Source organism: Sciurus vulgaris, assembly GCF_902686455.1.
Source record: "Sciurus vulgaris genome assembly, chromosome: 12".
Classification (NCBI taxonomy): Eukaryota; Metazoa; Chordata; class Mammalia; order Rodentia; family Sciuridae; genus Sciurus; species Sciurus vulgaris.
In genome coordinates, this window is record NC_136473.1 from 86,690,547 (window position 1) to 86,703,984 (window position 13,438).

Sequence of the window (13,438 nt, forward strand, 5' to 3'; positions counted from 1 at the left end):
TGGGAAAATGAAGCAAATATGAATTCCCAGCTAGGATTCTAAGACTGTTTCATTTCACTGATAACACATATATTTTTTTCCTTGGCTTTATCTCTCTCAGTATAAATCCAAATTTCTTCTTTAATTTAGATTTCTATCCATGGGTTCTTACCTAATAGCAATATTAGATTAATAACACTTGAAGAATGTTCTGGAATTTTATCAAGATTAGTACTATTTAGTGCTAATTTGTACCAGACACAGATCTAAACATGTATCCTTAGTACTTAAGACCACACAACAAAGTAGGAAACTATACACATCTTAATGTGTATGGATGAATGAACTGAACCACAGAACATTTAAGCAACTCCTTCATGTCGCAAGAACTTGCTGGAACCTGGTATCAAGACCTTGCTTAGAACCTGGTATCAAACTCAGTGGTCTGAGTTCCCAAATCGTACCTTTAACCTGCACAGGTCTGTCTTTTGAATGGTTTGCTTCCTATGCTGTTAGATGTATATAAATTCAACTGTCAATAACTTATTTATTTATTTATTTATTTTGGTAGCAGGGATTGAACTCAGGGGCACTCAACCACTAAGTTACATCTCCGGCCCTATTTTGTATTTATTTAGAGACAGGGTCTCACTGAGTTGCTTAGCGCCTTGTTGTTCATGAGACTGGCTTTGAACTTGCAATTCTGCTTCAGCCTCCTGAGCTGAATATGTACTTTAGTGTATCTTCATGTTTATCTATTTGTTTTTTAATTATACCTACATATTACCTTAAAGTTATTTTATGTATCCAGACATACACATAAAAATAAGTTTTTAGAGACTTTAAAGCATATACAAGAGTGACTTTACTATAAAACTTTCAACATTTTGCCGTTGTTTAATTTAAACTGAAACTCTACTACTCAGGCATAAACAATGCTCTTGAATTAATTTCAACAAATACCTTTCAGTTGTATAATTTTGCTTGAGGTTTTTTTTTTATTTTTTTCCTCTTTTTCTGATTTCTAAGCCTTGAGTGGTTTGGTTTACAATTTATGCTTCAATGCTTTCAAAAACTAAAAAAAATATATAAAGATATTTAGAAGAACACATGAAATTACCAACATATTAACAACAAAAGTTACTAGAGAGTATTAGATTACCATTAGAAAGAGTCGATAGCAGTTAACTATTAATACTAAAATTAGGCACCAAACTACCCCATGTACTGTCAATGTTCATGTTGGCACATTCTAAGCAAATGTGTATTATGCATGCATAGAACATGAAATTGGACAAGATTTATAAGGCTTAATAAATAAATTTTATATTAGAGAAACGCTCTATATTTAAAAAATTAGAACTAAGCAACAAATGACTTTTAGGGTAAGAAAAACACAGGATTTTGGAAGAAGAAGAAATAGCTGAGCACTGAGCTTGGTCTGAGGAAGATCTCAAGAATACTTGCATATTACACTGTAGTTTAAAGGAAGAATGAACCTGAGCAAAGACCTGAAGTGTAGGACCGTAGAGACTGTTCTAGAATGAAAGAGAAGACCAACCCTGGAGCATTGGTTTTGCACAAGAAGTTGTAAAAAAAGTAAGAGGGACTTTGAATGAGAACAGCTTTGAATTTCAGATTAAAAAACTTATTTTGTAGACAATAAAGTATCTTTGATAGTCCTAACTATGAAAATAAATATGTGACATGGCTTTGATTATTGAGCTAGAAAGATGGAGGAAAATGGACTAAGAGTAATGAAGTAATGAATATGAATAAAGCATATTACTTAATAAATTCTTATTACAACAATTATACAAAATAACAATGTGAAGAAAAAGAGAAAAACCGGGGCTGGGGAGATAGCTCAGTCAGTAGAGTGCTTTCCTTACAAGCACAAGGCCCTGGGTTCAATCCCCGGCACTGCAGGAAAAAAAAAAAAAAAAAAAACCATACACTTATTTCTGCATTTGTTTGCACCTTAGTTGCTTTTGGAGTAGCAATTTGAACCCAGCCATGGTGCCATTGCCTTGGGGGTCTTTCTTACCAGCCTAGAAGTAGTCACAGTGCCTCCACTCCATTGTCTTCAGCAGCTGTTCAGGCATTGTGTCTAGGTAAGGGAACCTTTCACATGCAATTTATCATCTTCTCTGTGTGGTCAACATTATTTTCAAGATTATATATTTGTCTTCATCGCCTGAGGGTCTATCTTCCAAGAAGTCTAGTCTATTGGTGATATTTTCTAATAAATTTGTTTATGATTCCTTCATTTTGTGGATTTCTGCTTGATTTCTTTTTAGGATCTCTACCTATTTATTGAAGCCATCTTTCACCTCCTGAAATTTATCTCTAATTTCATTACTTACATTCCTCCTTTACGTGGCACAGATCAGTTTTACTCTGTACTTTCTAAACTCCTTCTCTGTCATTTCACCTTCTGTGTTGTCAATGCATTCTATTACTGGAGCATCTTGGTTTGCTTGGAGCTCGTTATTCCCTTGTGTTTTCATGTTGCTTGTGTGTCTTCCCATCTAACCACATGGATCTTAGGCAGGACAGTGTCTACCCTGTAAACTTATGGTGTCCCTGAAGGTTTCCAGTACCTCACTTTTAAGTGGGCAGAGAGCTGAGTTTCAGTTTTGCTAGGCTCCACCACTCTATAGTCCCAAGATAGCTCCTGGATAGTGGACGATCCATAAACTCCAGTAGAGAGTGAAGGATATGAACTGAAGCAGGTGAAATTTAATCTTCAGGATTCCTCGTTTGAAAGGACACCATCAAGGGCCTGAGAGGGACTCTGAGGGTGTTTCTACACAGTCACAGGCTTTTTTTAAAAAAATGAAAATATGTTTTAATTGCAAGATAATAAGTTACTGTCTTGTTCTACTGTCATTTCCTCTTTCTTATAATTCAGTTGAATCCATTGGTTTTAGAGAGGCATTTGGAGGACTCAAGTAAGAAGCCATGCACAGGATGGTATTTAAGCTGTCACAACTGTATATAATTTGGTAATGGCCATCTAAGTGTAAGAATGGCTTCTAGGAATATTTCTACTAAGCCTGAGGCAAATTAGTTGATGTTATAACACAAAGATGCAAAGTCTAAAACTTAAAATATATGAATATTCCTCATTGCCTGGCACCAGATGCCCATGGGTATTGAAAGATAAACAAGATTTTTTAGTTCTCATTGTAGAGTTCTTTCACCTCTTTTGTGAGATTGATTCCCAAGTATTTTATTTTTTTGATGCTATTGTGAATGGGTTAGTTTTCCTAATTTCTCTTTCTGAAGATTCATCACTTATGTATAGAAATGCATTAGATTTATGAGTATTGATCTTGTAACCTGCTACTTTACTGAATTCACTTAGGAGTTCTAAGAGTTTTCTGGTGGAATTTCCAGATTCCTCTAAATATATAATCATGTCATCAGCGAACAGGGATAGTTTGAGTTCCTCTTTTCCAATTCGTATCCCTTTAATTTCTTTGGTTTGTCTAATTGCTCTGGCTAGAGTCTCAAGAACAATGTTGAATAGAAGTGGTGAAAGAGGGCATCCCTGCCTTGTTCCAGTTTTTAGGGGGAATGCTTTCAGTTTTTCACCATTAAAAATGATATTGGCCATGGGCTTAGCATAGATGGCCTTCACAATGTTAAGGAATGATCCCACTACCCCAATTTTTTCTAGTGTTTTGAGCATGAAGGGATGCTGTATTTTATCGAATGCCTTTTCTGCATCTATTGAAATAATCATGTGATTCTTAACTTTTAGTCTGTTGATATGGTGAATGACATTTATTGATTTCTGGATGTTGAACAAAACTTGCATCCCTGGGATAAAACCCACTTGATCGTGGTGCACTATCTTTTTAATATATTTTTGTATGTGATTTGCTAAAATTTTGTTGAGAATATTTGCGTCGATGTTCATTAAGGATATTGGTCTGAAATTTTCTTTCCTCGATGTATCTCTGTCTGGTTTAGATATCAGGGTGATATTGTCTTCATAGAATGAGTTTGGGAGGGTTCCCTCCTCTTCTATTTTATGGAATACTTTGAGAAGTATTGGAATGAGCTCTTCTTTAAAGGTTTTGTAGAACTCGGCTGAGAACCCATCTGGCCCCAGACATTTCTTTGTTGGTTGGCTTTTGATGACCTCTTCTATTTCATTGCTTGAAATTGATTTATTTAAGTTGTGTATGTCTTCCTCGTTCAGTTTAGGTAATTCATATGTCTCTAGAAACTTGTTGATGTCTTCGAGGTTTTCTATTTTGTTGGAGTATAGATTTTCAAAATAGCTTCTAAATATGTTTTGTATTTCAATCGTGTCTGTTGTGATATTTCCTTGTTCATTTCGAATTTTAGTAATTTGAGTTTTCTCCCTCTTTCTCTTTGTTAGCGTGGCTAAGGGTTTATCAATTTTGTTTATTTTTTCAAAGAACCAACTATTTATTTTGTTAATTTTTCCGTTTGTTTCTTTTGTTTCAATTTCATAGATTTCGGCTCTGATTTTAACTATTTCCTGTCTTCTACTACTTTTGGTGTTGGTCTGCTCTTCTTTTTCTAGGGCTTTGAGCTGTAGTGTTAAGTCGTTTATTTGTTGATTTCTACTTCTTCTGTTGAATGCGCCCCATGAAATAAATCTTCCTCTTGGTACTGCTTTCATAGTGTCCCAGAGATTTTGATATGATGTGTCTTTGTTCTCATTTACTTCTAAGAATTTTTTAATTTCCCTCCTGATGTCTTCTGTTATCCATTCATCGTATAATACTGTATTATTTAATCTCCAAGTATTGGAGAAGTTTCTGTTTTTTATTCTGTCATTTATTTCTAATTTCAGTCCATTATGATCTGATAGAGTACAAGGTTGTATCTCTTTCTTCTTGTATTTGCTAACAGTTGCTTTGTGGCATAAAACATGGTCTATTTTAGAGAAGGATCCATGTGCTGCTGAGAAGAAAGTGTATTCGTTCTTTGTTGGATGGTATATTCTATATAAGTCAGTTAAGTCTAAATTGTTGATTGTGTTATTGAGATCTATGGTTTCTTTATTCAATTTTTGTTTGGACGATCTATTCAGTGGTGAGAGAGGTGTGTTAAAATCACCTGGTATTATTGTGTTGTGGTCTATTTGATTTCTGGAATTGAGAAGGATTTGTTTGACGTACATGGATGAGCCAATGTTCGGGGCATAGATATTTATGATTGTTATGTCTTGCTGATTTATGCTTCCCTTAAGCAGTATGTAATGTCCTTCTTTATCCCTTCTGACTAGTTTTGGCTCAAGTCCACATTATCTGAAATGAGGATGGATACTCCAGCTTTTTTGCTGTGTCCGTGTGCACGGTATGTTTTTTCCCATCCTTTCACCTTTAGTCTATGGGTATCTCTTTCTATGAGATGAGTCTCTTACAGGCAGCATATTGTTGGATTTCTCTTTTTAATCCAATCTGCCAGTCTATGTCTTTTGATTGATGAGGTCAGGCCATTAACATTCACGGTTATTATTGTGATATGATTTGTATTCCTAGTCATTGGACTCATTTTTGTTTTTTGACATGATTTGGTTTCTCCTTTATTTGGCTATTTCTTTAGGCTAGTTCCTCCCATTGCTGATTTACATCGTTGTTTTTCATCTCTTCCTCATGGAATATTTTGCTGAGAATGTTATGTAATGCTGGCTTTCTTTTTGTAAATTCCTTTAGCCTTTGTTTATCATGGAAGGATTTTATCTCATCGTCAAATATGAAAGTAAGTTTTGCTGGGTATAAAATTCTTGGTTGGCATCCATTTTCTTTTCTTTTTTTTTTAATGCAAAACAGGTTTATTCTCATACAATGAAAATTAGGAAAATAGAAAGGAACATCATCTTCAGGCAAATGGAAGTGATCAAGACTGTTAAATAGTCGTCTCAGACAAAATACAAGGGGAAGACTTGCTGTGCTGCCCTCAGAAGTTAAGTCTCTTCACCTGAGGCTGATGTCCCAGTACTCATTTCAGACATGCTTTCCATCTGCTTCCCCTCTTCTAGTTTATTCTGATAAGAAATTTGGCATTCCAGATAATCTATGTTCCTTTTCTGTTTATCTAGGAATTCCGTCAGGAAGGGCCTGAGCTCAGTTTCACTAGTCTCAGAAGCTAATGCATTCAGGTCTTCCAGGATCCCGTTCAAAATATTTTCCATTTGCAGAGCAGATGTCAGTGCTTGTATGGCACCTCCCCAGTTATCTATATCTGGCCTCTTTATAACTGGAAGGCAGATCAAAGCCTCTCGTTTTCTTAGAAATCTTAGGAAGTATTTTGCTTGCTGCCTCCTTATCTCCGCCTCTTCCTCGAAGAACATGACAAAAGGAGGCATTCCCTTCTCATCAACGAAGTAGCAGGCCATGGATAGATAGACATCACTGATGTGCAGCTGGTAAGCCACCAAGCGGTTAATAGTATATTTACATTCTTCAGAAATGGGGGTCCGTCTCCTGTGTTCCATCTCAGCTTTAGGGAAATCCAGCCATAAGACGTGCTGCATCCATTTTCTTTCAGGGCTTGGTAAATGTTGTTCCAGGCCCTTCTAGCTTTTAGGGTCTGGACTGAAAGATCTGCTGATATTTTTATTGGTTTCCCCCTGAATGTAATCTGATTCTTTTCTCTCGCGGCCTTTAAAATTCTGTCTTTATTTTGAATGTTAGGTATTTTCATAATAATGTGCCTTGGTGTAGGTCTGTTGTAATTTTGTATATTTGGAGTCCTATAAGCCTCTTGTACTTGGTTTTCCATTTCATTCTTCAGATTTGGAAAATTTTCTGATATTATTTCATTGAATAGATTGTTCATTCCTTTGGTTTGTTTCTCTAAGCCTTCCTCAATCCCAATAATTCTTAAATTTGTCCTCTTCATGATATCCCATAATTCTTGTAGATTCTGTTCATGATTTCTTACCATCTTCTCTGTTTGGTCAACCTTGTTTTCAAGATTAAGTATTTTGTTTTCAATATCTGATGTTCTGTCTTCCAGGTGATCTATCCTATTGTTTATGCTTTCTATGGTGTTTTTTTTTTTTTTTTTTTTTTATTGTAAACAAATGGGATACATGTTGTTTCTCTGTTTGTACATGGCGTAAAGGCATACCATTTGTGTAATCATAAATTTACATAGAGTCTATGGCGTTTTTAACTTGGTTTATTGTTTCCTTCATTTCAAGGATTTCCGTTTGTTTTTTTGTTTTTTTTTTCAGTATCTCTCTTTATTGAAATGCTCTTTTGCTTCCCTTATTTGCTCTTTTAACTGTTGATTGGTGCGTTCATTTAATGCCTGCATTTGTTCTTTCATCTCCTCGTTTGCTTCCCTGATTGTTTTAATTATGTACATTCTGAACTCCCTTTCGGACATTTCTTCTGCTGTGCTGTCATTGGGTTTTATTGATATAGTATCTAGGTTTGTTTTGGACATTTTCTTCCCTTGTTTTCTCATATTGGTCAGATGTCAATGGGACTCTGTGATATTGTAGATTTCCTCTATTGGCTTATAGTGACCCTGTAAAATTTCCAGTGTATCACCTACCAGCCTTCAGTAGCCAGAAGTCTTGGATTAATTTGATAATGCAGTGCTTCCGAAGAACGCTGCCCCTAGCCCGCTACTGGTTCCAGGGAGAGAGACCTGGAGAGGTCTCTTGTTGCCCAGCCCTGGTCCCAGAGGCTGGTTGTAGGTCGGAGGTCTGCACTGGCTTGGGGACTTGTGGCTGGCTCTGTGTAGACAGGCTCTCACTGGGCGGTTTGCCCCGAGAAGATAGTCTAGAGAGGCGCTTCCCGCCGCAGGGGGGCTGGGCTGCTTGGGGAAGTCCCTGGCGCCTTGTGCTGGTCACTGAAGCAACCTGTGGGCAGGCCGGAGCTGGCGGGGGGGGGGGGGGGGGCAGAGCTGGCCGCGCTGCTTCTGTGCAGAAGGGCTCTCACTGGGGGGCCTGTTCCAAGAGGCTGGAGGATCTGTCCCTGAGGGAGGAGCCCATCGCCAGACTGCACAGAGCTGCCTGGGGGATACGCTCTCTGCCCTGTCCTATTCTAACAAGCCGCTCCAATCCTGGCCTGCCACCCAGCTGAGCTTCGCTGGGTGGGGGAGACTCACCCTGTGGTTCTATGTTATTCCGAGTCTCTCAATGCCTCCCCTTCTTGAATCCTGGGTTCTGGGGTTTCTGGAGATGCAGTCACCCTCTAGTCCGCCATCTTGGATCATCCTGTGGAAAAAGGCTGCGGCTGGAGGGGGACAATGCTGCCTGGAGAGGTCTCTGGCTGCCCAGCCCTGGTCCCAGAAGCCGCTTGCGTGTCAAATGTCTCCGCTGGCTTGGGGACTTGTGGCTGGCTCTGCGTCTAGAGGCTCTCACTGGGCGGTCTGCCCTGGGAAGCTAGCCTAGAGAGGCGCTTCCCGCCGGAGGGGGCTGGGCTGCTTGGGGGAGTCCCTGGCGCCCTGTGCTGGTCTCTGAAGTAACCTGCGGGCAGGCCGGAGCTGGCAGCAGGGCGGGCTGGAGCTGGCCACGCTGCTTCTGTGCAGAAGGGCTCTCACTGGGGGGCCTGCTCCGTGAGGCTGGAGGATCTGTCCCTGTGGGAGGAGCCCACCGCCAGACTGCACAGAGCTGCCTGGGGGAGACGCTATCTGCCCTGTCCCACTCTAATAAGCCGCTCGAATCCAGGCCTGCCGCCCAGCTGAGCTTCGCTGGGTGGGGGAGACTCACCCCGTGGTTCTATCTTAGTCCGAGTCTCTCAATGCCTCCCCTTCTTGAATACTTTTTGATTAAATTTATATCCAAGAATTTGATAGGATGTGGGATTGTTTGTTTAACTTTTTTTTTTACACAACTCATTGATTTTGTATAGAATTCTTGATTTTCCTGTGTTGATTTTACATTCTGAAACTTTACAGAATTTGTTTATCATTTCTAACAAATTCTTGGAAGAGTTTTTAGAATTTTCTTTATACAAGATCTTGTCATCAAGAGACAACTTCACTTCTTCCTTTCCAATTGGGATGCCTTTTATTTCTTTCTCTTTCCTAATTGCTCCATCAAGGCCCTCCAGCACTATGTAGAAAACAAGTGGTGAAAATAAATGTGCTTTTCTTGTCACTGATCTTAAAGAAAAAGCTTTCAATTTTTCATCATTAAGCATGGTGCTAGTTGTAGGCTTGTCCCATAAATTCCTTTTATACATAATGTATTGAAAGATTTTATTATAAAAGAATGATGAGTTTTGTTAAACACTTTGCTTCTTTTAAGATGATAATGTGATTTTTTTGCCTTTATTTGATTAATATGATAGATCACATTCTTGTTTTGCATATAATATGCCATCCTTGCATCCCATGGTTAATCATACTTGATCATGGTGAATAATTTGTTAGTGTGTTGTTGAATTCAGTTTGGTAGTATTTCTTTGAAGATTTATATTATGTATGTTATATAATAATATAAATTTAAATTATATATAAATGTATATATATATAAATATATATGTTCATCAGTGATTCTGGCTGATGATCTTAAAGTTTCTGTATGGTATCAGCATCATGCTGGTCTTGGAAAATGAGTTTTTAAATTCTCCTTTTCTTCACTTGTTTGGAATTTGAGAAGAATTAGTATTCTTCTTTAGATGCTTAGTAAATTTCAACTGTGAATCCCATCAGAATTTTTCTTTAGTGGGAGAGTTTTAAAATTACTGATTCAATCTCCTTTTCACTTCTGATCTATTCTTGTTTTCCATTACTTCATCATCCAGTTTTAGTAAGGTGTATTTAGTGATATACCCATGTCTTAGGTTATCCAAATTATTGGATATATAATTGCACTTATGACCTCTTATAACCCTTTTAGATTTCTGTTATCAGTTGTAATACCCCCTTTTCATATCTGATTTTATACATTTGAGTCTTCTCTCTTTGTTTCATTGCCTAGTTAAACATTTATTTCTTATTTATTTTTGTTATGATTTTTTCTATTGTTTTCCCATTCTCTATTGTCATTTGTTCTGCTCTTTTTTTTTTTTTTTTTTGTCTCCTTCCTTATGCTAAGTTTGGACTCTTTTTTTCCCTAGTTTTTGAGGTGCAACATGAGATTTTGAGCTCTTTAAAAAAATTCAGGCATCTTTTGCCATGACTTCCTCTTTTAGAACCAGTTTTGCTGTACCACATAAGTTTTGGTATGTTATCTTACCTTTTTTTTTTTTTTGTCTCAAGGTTATTTTTTTAATTCCCTTTTGATTTTCGTAACTCATGGTTGTTTCTGAGCATGTTTTATTTCCACATGTTTGTGAATTTTCCATTATTTTCCTTGTTATTGATGTCCAACTTCATGCCATTTTATTTTGAAAAGATAACTAATGTGTTTTAAATCCTCAAGATTTGTTTTGTGACCTAAAATATGATCTGTCCTAGAGAATTTTTGAATGTACTTGAGAATGAAGTAAATTCTTTTGCTTTGGATGGAATTTTTTTTTTTTGGCGGTACTGGGGATCGAACTCAGGGTCTTGTGCTTGCAAGGCAAGCACTCTACCAGCTGAGCTATCTCCCCAGCCCTTTGGATGGAATTTTTGACATGAAGTAGTCAGATCTATTTAATCCAAAGTGTAATTCAAGTCCTAAGTTTCCTTATTTATTTTCTGTCTAGATGATCTATCCATTACTGAGAGTGGGTCTTGATATTCCCTACTATAACATTCTTGTAGTTTATCTCTCTAGTCTGATTGTGCAATGATTGCATTATATTATTTAGGTTCTCTGATCATGGGTGAATGTACATTTACAATTGTTATATCCTCTTGATGAATTGACCCCTTTATCATATATAATATCCTTTGTCTTTTTGACAGTCTATTTCATATGACATGGGTACCCCTTCTCTCCTTTGGTTTTCATTGGTACGGAATACCTATTTCCATTACGTTACTTTCGATCTATGTGCACTCTTAAAGGTGAAGTGTCTTGTATGAGGCATACAGTTGTCTCCTTTTTTTTTTTTTTTTTTTTTTTTTAATCCATTAAGCCACTCTATGTCTTCAATTGTAGAATTTAACCCTCTTACATTCAAGGTAATTATTAATTGGTGAGGACTTGCTGCGACCATTCTGACTTTGTTTCTTGTTGTTTTGTTGATCATTTGTTTCTGTCTTCTTTTGGTGTCCTCTTTTGTAGTTTGATGGAAGTGGTATGCTTTGAATTCTTTCCTTTCATATTTTGTCAAACTATTGTAAAGTTTTACTTTGTGAGTACCACAAAGATTACATAAGATATACTTACACAGGCTATTTTAAGCTTATAATAACTTCACTTTAACCACATGCAAAAACTCTATATTTTTGTCCCCCCCACCACATTGTATGATTTTCATGTCAGAAGTTACATCTGTTTGTATACTTTAACAATCTATTATAACTATGGTTGCTCTTAATAGTTTTGGTTTTTAATGTTTATGTTAGAAATGAAATTTGCTCTACACACCACCATTACATTACTATAGTACATGAATATGGCTACACATTAAATAATAAATATAAGTTTACTATCCAGCTTTATACTTTCATGTGCTTTAAGTTAATAATTAGCAACCTTTTGTTTAAACTTTAAAAAGCTTACTTTAGTAATTCCTGTAAGGCAGGTCTAGTGATGATGAAATCCCTTAGCTTTTGTTTTCCTAAGAAAGTTACTTCTCTCTCAAGCTCTTTCAAAGTAATGAAAACAAAGCACTGTCAACCTATAATTCTATATTGTTTTTAAAAAAAGTGTATAAAAATAAAGTTTAAAGTCTTCTCAGATATACAAAAGCTGAAGGAATTTATCAGCACCAGATCCACACTATAAAAATTGATGCAGAAAGAATTCAGGCAGAAGAAAAATGATACTACTCAGAAATTCAGATCTACTCCAAGGAACAGAGAGCATTAAAAATGGAAATTGTTGCTACATTGCTTATTGGACGCTAATGAAACATCAATATAAATTTTAAATGTCTCAAAATCAGTTCTTCCGTTTCACCAGTCACATCTCAAGGACCCTGTGTGTGCATATCGATAGGGAGTATTATGCTAAATAGCACAAATATAGAGCATTTCCATCATCACAGAAGTTTTGGTATGATGAACTGTCTAAGTGATATGATGGTCTGAATTCAGTCCCATGGTGCTCAGGAAAGGATAGAAAGAAAGCATCATTTTTCCATACGTTGATCCTGATATATATTCAAAAGAGCAGGATGTAAAATGTCATAAATTATTAATAATGAAACTAGTAGGTACATCTGATAGGCAGACCAATTTAACTCACTTCTTAAGCATCAAGGATATAAGTGGTATAATTTATATCCAAAAATCCTGTCATTTACTATTCAATGTGGTTTTACTTTTTCAGTTGTCATGCTTTGGGCTCTTCTGTCTATACCTGGATACAACCAACCTTGGGGGCATGGTTCGTACAAATTAAAACACAGTATGAATTAAAGCTGAAAAAGAAAAATAATTGCGTCCGTTATCCTTTAAACTCATTATCCTTTGTGTAATTCAAACAATGCACAACTTGTCGTTTTCTGATTTTAGGCCAAATTTTCTTCCACTTCCTGACTCAGATGGTCATCTTTCCCTTCTGATAAAAAGAGCTTAAAATATTCTCAATTTATTTGTTACCTTTCTTCTTAGTAGTAGGAGAACTACTCCCTTTTTGATTACAAGAAAAATAATAACCAAGTCACACTATATCAGCATGGCCCAAGATAGAGGTCATCTTTCTGATTTATTTTAGAGTTTCTCTTTCATTCATTGAATATTCTTGAATTCCCTTTCCTGCTCGTTAGAAGACTACACTTCTACTTCTTTCCAAGGGGACTGTACTACTAGGACCATCCAATTTAATAATTTGCACAGTAGTGAAGAACAATGACTTTGTATTTTCTTTCATTCTTATTAAGAAGTGAAAACATACAAGGTCTACATTCACATTTATTGTACTTATTTTATTAGGTATATTTTTAAAACCAGATTGGTAGTTCTTCAAATAATTTAACCATCTAAAAGAGAAAAAAATACCATATCCCTGATAACTTCCACAACTGTACTGGATTTTATGCAAAAAGATTCAAAAGCCTTCAGAGAAAATTAGGTCCCTCCTTTTCCCTCTACTAGCTGCTGCTGCTTTTAACATTCTCTTTCCCAGGTTGTGAGGCATTTGTCCTAGTACACAACATAGAGCAGAATGCAAATTTCTGAATCTTTAAAAACTTGTAAGATAGTTTTACCATTCCTCTTTGCACAGGGAAACTGATTTGCAGAGAGGTTTAAGTGATTGCTTTAATCAATAGGGGACTTGAGATCTTAACCAGGCTGTCTGATTCCACAGTTGAACATTTAAACACTAGGCTTATCCCCTTTCAGACTCCAAGCATGTATTATTCCCAAATAAGAAAAAAGTCTTAGAGCTGGTCTTTTCCATTCTTTA

At 36.5% G+C, this 13,438-nt stretch overlaps 1 protein-coding gene across 1 annotated transcript; it reads right to left on the bottom strand.

Annotated features, from left to right (window-relative positions):
* Positions 1–5,932: 5,932 nt before the first annotated feature.
* Positions 5,933–6,463, bottom strand: LOC306641982 (ferritin, heavy subunit-like; the record flags this gene model as incomplete). Its single annotated transcript, XM_079107305.1, has 1 exon — positions 5,933–6,463. One exon carries the CDS (start codon positions 6,461–6,463, stop codon positions 5,933–5,935), a length of 531 nt encoding a protein of 176 aa, XP_078963431.1.
* Between the last annotated feature and the right edge of the window lie 6,975 nt (positions 6,464–13,438).